The 16,206-nt window shown below is 36.4% G+C and overlaps 1 protein-coding gene across 1 annotated transcript in view; it reads left to right on the plus strand.

Moving 5' to 3' along the window:
- LOC134538538 (1-phosphatidylinositol 4,5-bisphosphate phosphodiesterase classes I and II) overlaps positions 1-16,206 on the plus strand; it is a 106,093-nt gene that overhangs the window by 13,007 nt on the left and 76,880 nt on the right. Inside the window, exons 4-11 of the mRNA XM_063379946.1 lie at positions 75-208; positions 1,556-1,640; positions 2,135-2,235; positions 2,324-2,493; positions 7,686-7,832; positions 8,649-8,800; positions 13,432-13,596; positions 15,897-16,119. Coding sequence (XP_063236016.1) covers positions 75-208; positions 1,556-1,640; positions 2,135-2,235; positions 2,324-2,493; positions 7,686-7,832; positions 8,649-8,800; positions 13,432-13,596; positions 15,897-16,119 — 1,177 coding nt within the window. The remainder of the gene's footprint in view (positions 1-74; positions 209-1,555; positions 1,641-2,134; positions 2,236-2,323; positions 2,494-7,685; positions 7,833-8,648; positions 8,801-13,431; positions 13,597-15,896; positions 16,120-16,206) is intronic.

A 16,206-nucleotide genomic window follows, 5' to 3' on the forward strand; every position in this document is an offset into this window, starting at 1 on the left:
AGTTGTGTGCAGTTGTGTGCAGAGAGAGTGCTGCAGTAGTGTGCAGGGAGAGTGCAGATGTTGTGTGCCGGCAGCTGTGGACGGAGGAGATCCTGAAGCTGGCGTACAACCTGTCCCAGTCGAACTGCTCGGCCAGCATGCTGCTCTGCAAGGCGCACACCAAGCTCTGCCTGGCGACCGACAAGACTGGCAAGATTCCAGTCAAAAAGTGAGTACTGCCTTGCCATCGTTCAAGGCTAAGGTATTCAGATTAATTATTACAGTAAGTTGAATACTTTATGTTAAATTAAAAATTGGTGTGCAATTTGAATATTTGTTATAGGTTACACGGAATGGTTGGAAAAAAAATGGCACTGAATTAAAACCTTTAATTTGTGAAGTCATGCTGTGTTAGGTTCTTGACTGGCCTTAGTCTACGGTTTCAGATCAATGTCACTAAATACTAGTGGTACTGTTGTCATTTTCTTGGCTTCTGGGTGTAGCCCGTGTCAGGTAGTTGTCTTGCGATGTTTCTGCAGTCATTGCAGCTGCCATCATCAGGTAGACTAAGTCACCAAGTCTGGCTTAAGTCTACCTGATGGTGGCGGCTGCAATGACTGCAGAAATGTCGCAAGACAACTACCTGACACGGGCTACACCCAGAAGCCAAGAAGGTGCAGACGAAGGCCGTGAAAGCCTGTGATGTCTATTAGAACTGCTAGCAGCTAGTCTAGCAGCGGAGAGTGTCCTGTAATGTGCCGTCTGCAAGCCTGAGTGTGTGACTGCAGTGGGGCAAGTGTTGGCGACTGTTCCAACAGGGTGTTCAGTGTGACCGTGGCCTTGAGAGGCTTCGCTGTGAGGCCGGCTCGAGCCCAGTAGAGTGACTGAGTGAGCTGTCAGGCTGTTGGAGGATGTGAGAAGCCACACAAAACTGTACAGCATTTACCGGATTCACCAGAATTTTATGTTTTGTGTATGTTTTCTTTTGAGCAGATCAAAGTCTTTCTTTTTTAAAGAGATACATGTTAGCTGGACATTCAAATTTTTAAAATAACTTAATGAAGACATTGAAGGTTTAATTTTCTAGGAAGATGAAGCAAGATGTAGCACGTTCATCAGTTTATGAACCAGTGTTTGCAAATCCTTCAACTGATATGTAGACACCGACTTTGACTCCCGACACGGAGGAATGTAAACCTAATCATACTTTACAAGGAAACATGTTTTAAGCAGAATGTATTCCACATTTGTGCAGGTATAGTAATTTTATATTTTTATATCTTCAAGTGCAACGTAATATTACGAAGAATGACTAGAAATTGGGTAGAAAATGAGTTAGCATTATGGAAAATTGAAAATTAATTTCTGGAGTAGACAGGAATATAGTTTTAGGATTTGAGTAGTCACCCTGGGTGTGCTCAAACTCTTAAAATAAAAATCCATGTAGTTGCATGATGTGATGAAATTACTATTTTATATTTCTGCAGGTATCAGTGTCAATTTTAAATGTTTAAAAAAACTTTGATAGATTGTGCAGTATTTGAAAAATTCTAATATTTTTAAAATGTTTTTACAGTATTACAAAGATGTTTGCTCAAAACAAAGAAGACAGAAGAAGGGTGGAAAAGGCATTGGACAGTTCTGGGTTACCGTCGGGCAAGGTAATTGGGACTTAAGATTTTTTTTTAGCTTAATGTTTCTATTTAAAGTGTATAACCAGGAGAAAATAAAATAATGGTTGTTGCATAGTTAAAAAATATATGTATATTTTTTTTCTTTCAAAATTTTAATATGTTTACAAAATTTTATATATAATTGTAGCTAACCTAACCTAACCAACCTTTCATTTAAGTATTATTTGTCTTAATATCCCAGAAGCCACTACACTACAATTCACTACACAACATACTTTTTCTTTTACTGTGTATTTCTTAAAAGTGAAAAAAAATTTTTTAGTGGAATTTAAATTCTCATTCTTAGTATTTAATTTCAACATTTGTATTTGAGAATAATTTGGTATTAGTATTTTTATTTCATTCAAACTATAAAAAAAAACCTGATATTCACTCAGGCCTAGTTAATTATAATTGCATTGTAGTTTTTTTGGAAACTGCAGCCACATAAAAATTGTTAATTTTTTGTTTATTAATTTCAGAATGAAGTACTCAATCCACCAAAGTTCCAATTTGAAGAGTTTTTCAATTTCTACAAAAATCTCACACAAAGGACTGAAGTTGAGAAAGTCTTCGAAGAATTGTAAGCTTTGCTTTTTTGATACAATTCCTCACGTGGATTCTAGTGTCTCGTTAGTTTCACTGAGAAAGTGTTTCCTTGTGTTCTGCAGGTGTGGCACCTCGAAACGTAGACTAATGACAGCCGCACAGCTCGTGGACTTCCTCAACAAAACGCAGAGAGATCCAAGACTAAATGAAATTTTATATCCGTATGCTAATACGACTCGAGCAAAAGATCTCATTCAACAGTATGAACCCAACAAGTACAATGCTCAGAAAGGTACAGTTCGTTGTGTAATAGCTTTATTATGTTCATTTTGGGATTTAATTTTTTTAATAACTGGCAAGGTAGTTGAAAGCATACGCAACCTCTCGTATACATTTATATTAGCTGTACACTTGTATGCATTGGCTGGTGTATTCCGGTGACTACGGTTCACACTTTTATTATCGCTATGATGGCAAAGTAGAATAAAATATTTGTGCTTTCTGTAAAATATGAATTATGAGAACATTATTTTTTTCTGTTCAAATTTTACTCTTCTTTCTCATAATTTATTATTATCTCTCAATATTCCTTTGTGCTAATTGTAATTGATTTCCACATTTTTATAATACTAAAACATAAGAACTATAATAAACTTTTTTAAAATAAGTACATACACCCTTTTTGAATGATGTTGCCGCAGCAGTTGAGGTGTAGTGCAGTGATGATTTGACTCCCCATGTGGTGAAAAGTAACAGAATATATATATAGTAATAACTAACTTATTTAAAATTTAAAAAAAATTATTTAAAGAACTTAAAATCAAATTTATTATTTATGTAATTAATTATTAGGTATTGCTGTATATATAAGCTTGATAATAAAGGACATTGTTAAGAAGATTAAAAAATTAGAAACAATTTACATCTTTCCCATTTATTTAGACCTAATAATTTCTTCTGTTATGCTGTCTATACTTGCTCGCCAACTAATGCAAATAAATATTTTCACACACATGCTTTAGGTTTCTTTAGGTTTATGATAAGTGAACATTAAGTGATGATGATGTTCTCCTGAAGAAAATAAAGGATTAATTAGAGTGAGACCCAAGGCAGAAACTAAATCAATAAAAGATATGAATTTAACTATGTATTTTACTTTATTTATATCAATGCTGTACTGAAAGTAGAAAATAGTTTTCCTGTATCAGAAATGAAATGATTGCATTGAAATTGTGATGTTTTCAGGTGTTAGTTATTGTAATTAAATCTGCATTTTGATTTATTTAGCTGTCAAATAGTTTAGTCTGTTGGCTAAGGATAACAGTAGTATATATTGGCCAGTCCTGCTACTGGTTCCTGGTTGGGGTCAAGACTGCTCTGATGTCGCCGTGGCCATCTTGGTGGCCTGTTTTAGGGAAAAAATTCCAGTTGTATTTCCTCGGAAGCCACTTCAGAGGTCATGACTTTGACCGTAAATTTGATATCTTTAATTTTCAACTAAAACATTTTAAAAAAAATTTTAAAAAATATATAAAAATTGCTTACTTCAATGTTTAGTTACTTAATCGATTTCGGTCATCGGTTTGATTCCCGGCGAGAGAAAACTTTAAAAATCATAATTACAAATTAATTAAAATGATATAAAATCCTTGCTTACATCACACCCACCATCTTAGATTCTAGACAAGTTGCAATTTTCATTACAGCCGCTATCTTGAAAATCCATAATTGTTATCCGATTTTGATGGGAATAAAATTTTAATAAAAAACTCACTTGCATCATGGAGTCCTCGGTTCAAATCCGATGTGGTTATTCAATTAAAAATGGCGACTGATCCTTCCTCCACGGAAGCCACCGGCAGACTGACCTCCGCCCACTAATGCCAAGGCAGATATTACGTCAGCAAGCATGACGTCACGGCAGCCATCTTGTTTTCATCTGCTGGAGACAATCATCTAGTATCCGACTTATTGTTTTTCGTTTGCCAGTGTATGCTGCCATTATATTAGTTTAATTTTACATGCCGGAGTGCAATAATTATTTATTGCCCGGACGGTCGCCATATTGAATACCAGTAATTATTTACCTAGAAATTCGGGAAAAATTCCAAAATTCATTAAAAAAAAATTGCTTGTTAAAATAATAATAATAATAGACTCATTCGATATCCATCCTTGGTTTGATCCTTGATTAATATAAAAAGAATTATTTTAGGTAAAAAAAATATTTAATTTAAATTACTAGAAAAGTGACAGGTTCAATAAATAAATAAAAAAATTTTTACAAATAAAATTTATTGCATAATTCTACTCCACTACAAGTTTACAGATATGAAGAAATAAGTGTTATTCCCTGAGTGAGCAGAGTCTGTGTATTCTCAGTGGCAATAGATCCATAGCTCGTGTCCATCTGCTATACTTCCCTGGTATTCTTCCTTATTGTGACAGATTTTTTTAAAAAAAATCTTTCTCTTGCCAGGAATTGATTCGAGGACCAAAATCGATTAAGTAACTAAACATTTTAAGCAAGCAGTTTTTTTTAAATATTTTTTTTGGAACTTTTTTTAAATGTTTTGGTTAGAAATTAAAGATATCAAGTTTAAATGCATACTTAAGAAGATATTAGTTGAAAGCTGTAAAAAGTGCAAGCAGTTAGCTGTGCAGCCTGCACTCAGATCTCCCACTGTTGACATGTCCTAACCAAGTAGCTACGTGCCACATGGCGTTGTGCAGTGTGGGATGTATAGTTTGATTGGTCGGGCTGGTAGGGATGATAATTCGTACAGATTCTTGATGATGGTTGTGTAAATTGGAGTGAAACCTTAATCATAGCTTTTTATAACTGTAAACTTGTCCTTCAAGAAACTAAGTAATTTTTTACCAATCATTCAATTTTTGGTCCAAGGCACAGTTGCATTGTTGATCACACTAAATTAATATATTATTTAATATATAAATATATGCAATAAATTAAAATATAAAATTTTATTTGATTTGTTAACATTTCATCTCTCGTAAGGCATTTGGTAGGAGTAATTTCTTGAAAATGTAATGGAAATTGATGAACAGAAATATGACGCAAAGATAGTGGTCTCAAGTGTAGCAATATAAACCTGTTTATAGTCACATTTGTACATATTGGGCGACATCAATTGTATTGGTGTTCCAAATGAATCTTCTAGATAGTGAAACTTCCCTGGAATATATTTTGTAGACTAAAAATAGTGATAGTAAAAAGTAATAACAAATTTTAAAATACCTAAGAAAACTAGCATTACATTATTATAATACTGTTACGATCGCGGGTTCGTAAAGGATAGCCCAATTAAAGATTTTACTACCACGCAGTTTTATTGATTTCCAATATTTACATCACTAACAATCTTCTAAAATGCCTAATAATTAACTACACTTAAAGAAAGGTCTATTCCCCAGTGACTCGTTTTCACATACCGCACACCTCGCTGGGCCGCACCTCTGGCGCAACTCTCGCCGCAGCACCCCTCGTGGGTCTCCGCCGCCGCCGACGCACTTGCCTTCGCCGAGGATCCGCCCGACGCCTCGCTCGGGACTCCGCAGCGCCCGTGACACTATCGCCTGGAACTGAACTCTCTGCCCTGGAACCTTCGTCCAGGGACTTTGCTGCTTTATTGCCCGGAAACTCCGCCGCGGGAGAACTCCCGACTAAACTCTCTTCTCTCTCTGAGGCCGGCGTCCTTGTCTTACATACCAGCCCGGGCGCCTTCTCGACTTCACGAGCGCGGCCGGGGCCAGTCGCGTCGTTCCGCGCCGACCCGACGGCAGAAATCTCTCGGAACACGTGTCGGCGGCTCGCGTAACTCCGCAGCAGTCAGGTTTCGGATGTCACACTAACTGCGCCGCGCGGGGAGCTGAGGGCCGGAGGGAGGGGAAGCGGCGACCCAGGTGTGCGCGGCACGTCTCGTGTTGCGCGGCCGCATGATGTCAGCCAGCTGTGCACCTGCACGTGTCGTGGCCTAGCTCACATTCGTAACAATACATATATCCTGCAAGTTACTAACCGCCTGTGAAGCTCAGCAGTAGAGAGTGCTCGTGGTGCTTCAGGGTTAGTGTTTGATGCGGTCCAAAACCTCGTCACTGGGAAAAAAACATTTCTTTGGGAATGAGTTTTTAAATGAACTTTTTGTCTTCTGTTTGATTAATCATATTTAATGAAACGTTCACCCACCAAGTTTCAGGGAAATCCGTGCTGTGGTTTAATTTTACTGTTGCATTTTGAAATATTTTTTTGGCACATTTTTGCCCGATATCTGAAATCTTTTTTTTTTAGTTGCAGATATTTTAAACTCTAGAGGTTTTGGGGAATTAAGACCTTTTGTGAAATTTTTCTATTTTTTTTCAACGTATTCTGTTTAAAGTTTTGTGTGTATTGAATGCATATTTGTATTTAAATAGTCTAAAAAGTAAAAACTGAAACTTGTTTTGATCAGCTTTTTCCTTCTTTTTTCTTTTGCTGACGTCACTGCTTCTACTTATGGTGGACAGCACAAAACAAAGTACATAATGACTGATGTTTATGTTATTGAATTAACTGTTTAATACATTTTCAAAAGATTTAAAAAAATGCCATGTTGACAATCAAGTCCAAGCCAAAGTTTAGTATTTTTTCATTTTTTTTTTAAATTTTTATCAGAGCCATTTTATGATATTTGTCTTCTAATTGATTGTCACCATAGCGGATGTGTGTGCTCTCTGAGTAACGTTGACAAGTCAATTTAACGTGTGGTCATCTAATTCTAGAGACGTGCGAAAAATTAACCTGTGATTCGCGAGTAAAAAATTGACTTGAAAACACAGTTTTCTTAATTTACCACACTCATCATTATTTTTAATTATTTCTTCGTTAAATTTTGTGTCGGAGGCCCGGGACTCGTGTTATTTATAACGTAAGGACACATTAATTTGTATTTTCGTGTTAATTAATGTAGTGATATCTACAATTTATTTTGAGGAATTGACTATACCATATTTTTAAATAGAATTATAGTTAGGTTTAAAAAAAGGGGGAAAAGTTTTTACAGTTTTTCCCTAAAATGAACACTTTTTGTATATTTATCATGCCTGGCATTATTTTAAAGAATTCTACATTAAATTTTGTGTCAGAGTTTCGAATTAACGTATAAGTTTCTTTGCAACATGAGAACACATGAATTTGTTCATTACCGAGGTGAGATGTTTTCACATCACTGGTGATTACTTAAGACTCGCTCACATTTTTTACATTTTACCAAATTTTTTTTACTTAACTTCTCATTTGCTGAAGGTTGACTAAAGTATTGTTATACCTTTTTCCAACCTAAAGTTTAAGCTACTCTTTACAGCTACATGATGATTATCACACGTCTGATTACCTTTGGTTGTAGTTAACATTGTGTCATGTTGTGCTGTGTTTGTAGTGAATGTTTTGGGCTGAACCTTGTTAACAAGTTGACGTGTGTGGCGCAGGTCAGCTTAGCTTCGATGGCTTCCTGCACTACCTGATGAGCGAAGACAATCCCGTCATGTCACCGTCCATGTCAGAGCTGTCACACGACATGGACCAGCCCCTCCCCCACTACTTCATTAATTCTTCGCACAACACATATCTCACAGGTAGCACACGTCATCCTTATTCCTTCATCCAGTCAGTGTTCATTGAGTGATTGATTACATGCAGTTCAGTTCATAACCAATAGTCAAAAGCTTTGCATCATGTTGAATTCTTCACACAACTGTTTGCAAACTAAATAATTTCAATAACATTGTAGTAGCTTTGTTCAAGTTGTCACGGTAGCTGCATGTTTGCAAATTCACGAGTGTCATTGGCAGTGCTAATAACTGTATTTATCGTTCAGTAATTTTATCAAATTTAGTAAAATTTAATGCTAATGATGTTTATGCCTTCAACTAAAGCAACAAAAAAGTTCGAAGTTTCTAATTTGATATAAACTTAATGTAATCACTAGAGACCTGAAAAATTCGCGGATTCATTTCGCGATAGGATAGAGTCCAAGTACTTTTGACATTATTTTGCTTCAGTGATTGGGCCACAGTTTATCTGAAGGACTCTAGGCCAATGAAAAATCTTTAACAGAAGAATTAGCGAATCACGATCATTCTAGACAACAGGTTTTACGAGTCGGTAACCAATCAGCAGATGAGATGTAATTTGCACGAGTGCGTAGAGGATCATGGAGTCTATCCTTTAGGGATTTGAAATCGCGAATTTTACAGGTCTCTAGTAATCACGTGTTCTCATTTGCGAGAGAATGCCATTGAGAACTCACCACTTGCAATATTTCTTCATAAATCTTGATTCTGATTCACATTTAAAATCTGAAATGGTTGAAATGTTCCTAATGTGCGAGAACACGCCGGGCGTGTCGCGAACGCCAGCGACGGTGGGGAGGGACGTGTCGTGTTGCGCAGGCCACCAGATCACGGGCAAGTCGGCCGTGGAGATGTACCGACAGTGTCTGCTGGCGGGCTGTCGCTGCGTGGAGCTGGACTTCTGGAACGGCCGCACGGAGGAGCCCATCATAGTGCACGGCTACACGTTCGTGCCGGAGATATCTGCCAAGGTGTGCCGCTTGCGTAGCTTCCTGTTGCCTGTGCTCCAGTTGGTCAGATTCATGCAACGAGGTTCATTCTCTGGTAAATGTCAAAATGAGAAAAATAGAGGTGCCAGAAAAAATCACTTGGGCAATATGCATAGTCGCTCTCTTCAGTATCTTCTTTCATCCAATTCCTAAATAATACCAAATGAAAGTTTGATTAGGTTAGGTCAGCTACAACCGTTATATGTAAAATTTTGTAAAAATGGTTAAATTTTGAAAGAATTTTTTTTTTTTAGTTATGCAGTTAACCTAATTAACTATTATTTCATTTCAGTCCCTATTCACCTTATTTTCCAGATCCTGCTACTCTAAATGTTGAGTCAGAAAATTTTCGTGAACTGCAAAATACTGTGAAATCTTGCAATGTTCCCAAATTAGTGATTAAATGAGCTCGTGTTTACATATTTAAACACTGGTTATTCACACTTTTTTTCTTGTTAACTGCAGCCAGGTAAACTGTATTTTATTTCAGCAATAATATAAACACAATTTTTGCTTAATTCATCTGATAGCCAAAACCATGTTTTCATTTTTTTTAACAGCCACATTTGTTTCATCATAGATACATACAGCAATTAAGTTGCTACTTGCTACAGTGTCGCATGGTGTTTTTTTCGATTGTGAATATTGACATATATGCCGTTAAAACAATGGCATTCACAGTGTTGTTAAGTAACGAATTACAAGTAATCGGATTACTTGTAACGATTACTTTTCAAGTAATTTATACTTGTAACGATTTACATTTAAAAAATGTAATTGGTACTTGTAATCGGAATACATAACATTAATTGTAATCGATACATTAAGGTAATCGATACTTTATATTTACTTGCCGTTACTTTTATTCTCCGAACGTATAATGAATACAATTAAGAACAAGAAGAACATACATTTTTGTATTTAGTAAAGTTTATAATTTTACGTTTGTAGTGCTACGATCGTATGCACAACATCTATGATCAAAAATGACAAAGCACAGAAGTGGCTTGTCAGGTTCTAGATATATTTGCCTTCTTGTCTTCACTTTGTTTACTTGTGTTGTGTCCACTACTCGCAAATGCATCGCAATCAGTCAGGGGCGCATCAAGTGGGGGGGGGGGGAAGTGTATTTTGTCCCCCCTCTGAAACCTTGAAGTGGGGGCAAACGGGGGCAAAGAAAGTGCTGTGTAATCAATTTATAGATAATAAAACTGCTTAAAGAGCACAATTTTCCACCTTGGAATACAAATTTTTCCGGGCGAGTACTTTTACTACAGGTAGCTACTTGTATGAAGTCTTTTGATGTTATTCAAGCAAGTTTGTCCTCAAATATTATTCATTTAATTAAAGATAATAAATTAAATTATTACATGAAATAATTTTTTAACAAAACATATATGTATGTATATTAATGTAAGTGTGTAAAAAAATTTAATCGTAAGTCAATTTTAAAATGGTAGCGGAAAGTAATTGTAATTTTACTGATTACTTCTATGTAAAGTAATTTTTGCTTGTAATTAGTTACATTGTCACCACAGTAATTGTAATTGAGCCCAATTACTTTTTCCGAGTACTTTTAACAACACTGGGCATCCACTATTTTTAATGGTCATCACAATAGATTGTGTGTGTTTTGTGGTGTTATAGTTCATGGTTGTTGACATTTATTTATTTATTTTTCCTCTACTCTACTTAAGTTGAAACAAATGCAAATAATATTTTGTTTTCAAGTTTGATACATCACAAATACATATGTTATGTTATAAATCTTTCTCCTGATTTTTCCATTACTGTTTAGTAGGGTTGTGCGAATGTTCGGTATACCGATACCGAAATCGAAATTTTGCTACTTTCATTTTCGATTTCGGTAAGAATTTCATCTGTCGAAGTTCGTTTTTAGCGAAATATTTCGAGCCAAACGAAAGTTCAATAGCTTACCGAAGTTCGTTTGTTCTAGTTGAAAAAGAAATCGTAATTTAATAAAAATGTACAGTAGAATACCGGTACAATAACGTACCTTATTATAAAGTATATTTCACTTAACAAATTTTTTTTAAGTGCCCGCCAAAAATCGTATCTTTGCCATGCAAAACGGTTTCAGTTTAAAGTATCATATTTTCACTATAACGTATAAATTCTACTAGTAGCGTGGCATTACTACATCAAAATTTACTTAAACTGGTAAATAAATTTCCAGCTAAATGATTAATGTAGTAGAACAAAGATACACAAATACCACCGCAACGTATTTTCTAACCTCTAAATTCTCAAAACAAAGTTAACAAACAGTTGCGCGCACAACCATAGATTATACCGTACGTAGTATGCGACATGAGCAATACAACACCATTCGATACATCGAAAGACGGAGGTTTGAGAGAAGTATTAATTATTTAGACAAAAGTGTTACGCTACGCTAAAAATACTGTTTGATGTCTGTGCCGGGATTGTTTATTGTTATTGTTGAGTTTATTTTCAGGTTACGTTATTTAGACACCGCATTATATTTGTGCTACAATATGAATGATCCTGGAGATAAAAAGAAACGAAAGCAATTCACGCTTAAGGAAAAAGTGGATATACTCAGAGAACTAGACAAGGGGAAAAAAGCAAGTCGCAGTTGCGAATACATATGGCATTGCGGCTCTCCTGTAGCTATTTATTTATATATTTTTTTCTCTTTGTAAAGATATGTATGCATGTTTCAGTACTAAGTACAAAAACTTGAGGTACCTGTAAGTACTTAGCACTGGGATTCTACTGTAATGTCTTTATATGATTTGCTTGTTATTACTAATAATGTAATAACATATGCAAATCATATAAAGACATTAATTAGAAAAAAGATTTCCATTAAGATTAATTTACGTGGTGATGAAAAAAACTCGCGTTAATGAAAATACGGTAAAATCATAATTTGAACAAACATAATACGGTAAAATCATAATTTGAACAAACATGGCAGATAAAGTAAACAAAATTCAACCGTGATTACAGTAGGCCTAGGTATCAAAACAAAATCATGCAATATTTGAAAAATTACCTGATTCATTTGCTTTCAAACAGTAGTGTGGGTACTATATTCGTAAAACATACATTCCAAAACTGTTAGTACACTATTTAGTATTTACCGTATACACATAAACAAAGAACGTACCTACTTTTATTCGCGCACAGCCAAACAAAAACATTGTCGTCTGCTTTATTTAAAATTTACATACTCTGACTGGCATATAAAATCCTCATAATATACAGCCAATTAGACAAAAAGGTCAACAAGTCACTTGGCAGCAACCATTTGTTATATTTTGTTTTGACCATGTCCCTTGCCTGGTTTACAGCTTCCTGAGCTAGCCATGTGTGACAGTGGTGCAAGATGACGGCCGTTCCTCAGTAGTCACGTGTTTTTTCATCAGTACCATGCACGTGATAAATATATTATCATAGACTGCGACATTACGACTGTAAAGGAAATTGTCTGTGCGCTGAAAGATCTGGATTGATTCTTGAAATTTACGAGTGACATGGGGCTGTGTTGTGTGGTCTAGGGCGGATGTTGACTATATTAAATAGTAATATTTATATATACATCAAAAGGTACAAAAATGATTTATGTAATAGAATTTATTACTGAAGAGCAAATTTTGGGGCACTTTTTTTCTTTGTTAATTAAAAAATTTCGCTTAACTTTCGTTAAGAATATATTTATCTCATAGAAAAATTCATTTTCGTTTCACTTTCGCGAAACTTGATAAATTTTCTTTCACTTTCATTTCGTGTGGATAAAGTCACTTTCGCACATCCCTACTGTTTAGCGAGACAGTACTGTAAAAACTTTGAATACTTGTTGTATGTTTAAACCAGTGATTATTGTTCATGTTTTTTGTTATGAAGGTTGTTTTATGAATAACTCACTAGATATGCTGTGTCAAATATTTGTAAACAAACAAATATTCGTTATTTCTAAATGTTAGTTATGAGTTCGAATTGAGTAGGAATACTAATCAACTATTCATATTTGTATTTGAAAATTCGAGTATTTATACAGGTCTAGAAATTAATGCATCCTTGTTACACGAGGAGGCATTTGTACAGCTAAAAACACAAAACCTTTGAGGCATTAATAAAAGAATTTGAAGATATTTGTCGGCCAGTATAAATTATTTCGTCACAATAACTCGTGAACCAAAGGTGCGAGGACAAAGGTAACAAAGCGTGACGCACATCGCTCGCTAGACGCAGGCGACAATGTCTCTGTGCCACACGCACATCGCACACTCGATCCCGAGAACCGTGTGAGACACAAAGCTACTGTTTTCACTACGTTGAGCAACTTTCTCCTTGCCAGTTCTAGAAGCTGACAAGTTCCACCAGTCGGGAGACTGGAACTGTCGCAGTGTGGACTCGGCGGTTACGTATTTGCATGTATGTTCGTCTTACATGTAATATTTAGTAACTTGTTTGTTTGAAATGGCTACTGATCATATTGTGCCCAGTTCAGTTTGGCTGATTTTTGTAGATAATAAGAAAGAAGCAGCTTTATCTCAGAAGTCCAGGGAATTGTTTGAGGACAGTAAGATTTTGCTATAACTATTTTTTTTTTTTTTTTTCAGGATGTAATAGAGGCAATTGCAGAAACAGCATTCAAAACTTCAGACTTCCCAGTGATCTTATCTTTTGAGAATCACTGCAACCCAAGACAGCAAGCGAAGATTGCTCAGTACTGCAGGGAGATCTTCGGAGACATGCTGCTAAATATACCCTTGGAGACCCACAAGGTGACATTTGCTCTCAAGTGTGTACCATTGAACTTTGCATTACATCATTGGCCCATTACATTTAGATTACATCATTTGCATGATTACATTTAGATTACATCATTGGCATGATTACATTTAGATTACATCATTGGTGTAATACTACGGTATTATCAGACTAACTGAAACTGTTTGTTATTGTTTTACGTTCGAGGTTAATACCGCTTCCCAATACTTTCGGCAGTGTTTTGTTTTGTTTCACGCATGGCGGCGCGCGCAGCTCGTGCTGCGTCGTCATGACAACTGCTAAAATAAATAATCGCGCGGCATTTGGAACAGCTTTAACGAGCCTATGCTTGATTGATATTGACATTTCATTGGCTTCATTAAAAAGGACGCTAACGTGTCGCGGCCGTGATTGGCCCTTTTCAATTAACAATTTAATTTCGGCAAGAGAGAAGAAAAAGAGTGGAAAATGACGCCATTTAGTGCGTGTGGTAGTGTATTCCCTCTGGGAATATTTTATTCGTGGCGATGCTAATTTCGGCGTTATTGGTCTCGAAATTACGTCAAAATACTGGGCAATATTAATTGACGCCCTCTAATTGAATGCAGAAGAATCACATTCAATTCACGTGAGTGACGAAGTATTTTACGAACGACCTTAATCATCCAGAGTTAAGGTATGGTCTGCATCATCGCTATATAATAAAATTGACATAAATTTTACCGTCAACGTATGCAAACTGTAATTGTATAAACTTTGGATTATCATAAAATTAGTTGAACAGTGACTTTCGGCGATTAACGGCAAATTTACTCACATTAGCACAAACTATATGTACACAAGTCCAGAAGTCTTTAGGTTAGGCGTTTCATGCTCGAGCAAGCCGGAGCAAAACCCCAAAACTTTTACTCAGTGAACAATTTCAGGAACTTTATTTATTTTGTATTATTTTATTCAAGAGTCAGGTTATCTACGACATCCCATAGACTTTATTTAATATTTGTTTGTTTGGTTATTATTTCCATGACTCGAGGTTTCTCATTATGGTTATAACAATAAAATAAGTCTTATTGTGTTATTTTGTTGTTAATTCTTGATTACCTCTGGCGCCCTATTATTAATTCCTGGAATAATGTTCCGAGTAATTTAAAAATGGAAAATCTTAGTTTCATCAAGTACATGTTTGTGTACATTGGCATGATTACATTTAGATTACATCATTGGCATGATTACATTTAGATTACATCATTGGCATGATTACATTTAGATTACATCATTGGCATGATTACATTTAGATTACATCATTGGCATGATTACATTTAGATTACATCATTGGCATGATTACATTTAGATTACATCATCGGCATGATTACATTTAGATTACATCATTGGCATGATTACATTTAGATTACATCATCGGCATGATTACATTTAGATTACATCATCGGCTTATTGCTTTACCGAATGGGCATATTGCATTTAGAGTACATCGTCACATTGCATTACATCATTGTCGTATTATATTGAGATTATATCATTGGCACATTGCATTACATCATTGGCACAATGTATTTAAAGTACAGTAAGTCCTCGATTTACGGACAGGTTACGTTCCCGGAAATTGTCCGTTAAGCAAAAGTCTTTTGATTAAATCGTGCTTCCTAATGAGGAACGGTGTCATGTCGCAAGTTACATTCCTAGACCTTCCGAAAATGCTTATTTTAATTATTCGGCTATCGCTACATAATAAAACTGTTGATTATATATTGATGTTTAAGAAACTTAACAAAGTGTGATGTAAAATCTTCACGGTCGGCTTGTGGCTTACCGAGCAGCACGGCGGGATGACTCGTCACAGCACAGCCAACAGCACACGACCTCACGACCTCACGGGTGACGTGTATAACCTAACTCTTTCAACTTTTAGAATGGCGAAATCTTAGGAATGGTGATTCTTAGGAGAGAGAAAATATTAGGACCATTTTTGTAGATAATAATTTTATAATCTACAATTTTTGTCTGGGCTACATTTTTGATAAAACTTACAGTTTTTTTGAGAAAAATAAAAACGGAAAATTTTGACCTTTGACCTTGAATAACTTTTTTAGCACACGTGGGATCCATGGGGACTTGTGGCACTTTATACCTGCCGGTGTACCCGAGGTCGCTGCCAAATTGCAGCTCTGTCGGAATTTCTGTTGTTTGAAATGTCTTATTCTGACCGGACTAGCATCGAATAAGCCCGGCACTCATACAGTCGGACGGTGGTGTACCCGGGTGTGAGTGTAGCATGGAAGTGGGGCGTGTGTCGCAGCTGGAGCCGGGCTCCCCCCTGCCCCCGCCCAGCCTGCTGAAGCGCAAGATCATCATCAAGAACAAGAAGAAGCACCACCACCACGGCAGCAAGAGCGTGTCGTCGGGCAACAGCAGCTCGCAGTCCAGCCTGCAGCAGGAGGGGGGGGAGGCGGCGCAGGGCAACGGGGACGTGCCCCGGTCGCGTCCGCCCAGCAGGGAGAGCGCGCGCCACGACGACGACGGTAACTGCATCACTGGCTCGGACGTGTTGTGATCTGTATCAGGGCTGTTGGGGCAGGGGCGCAACAACAGGGGGGGGGGGAAGGGTA

The sequence above is a fragment of the Bacillus rossius genome, chromosome 13 (genome assembly GCF_032445375.1).
Source record: "Bacillus rossius redtenbacheri isolate Brsri chromosome 13, Brsri_v3, whole genome shotgun sequence".
Taxonomy (NCBI): Eukaryota; Metazoa; Arthropoda; class Insecta; order Phasmatodea; family Bacillidae; genus Bacillus; species Bacillus rossius.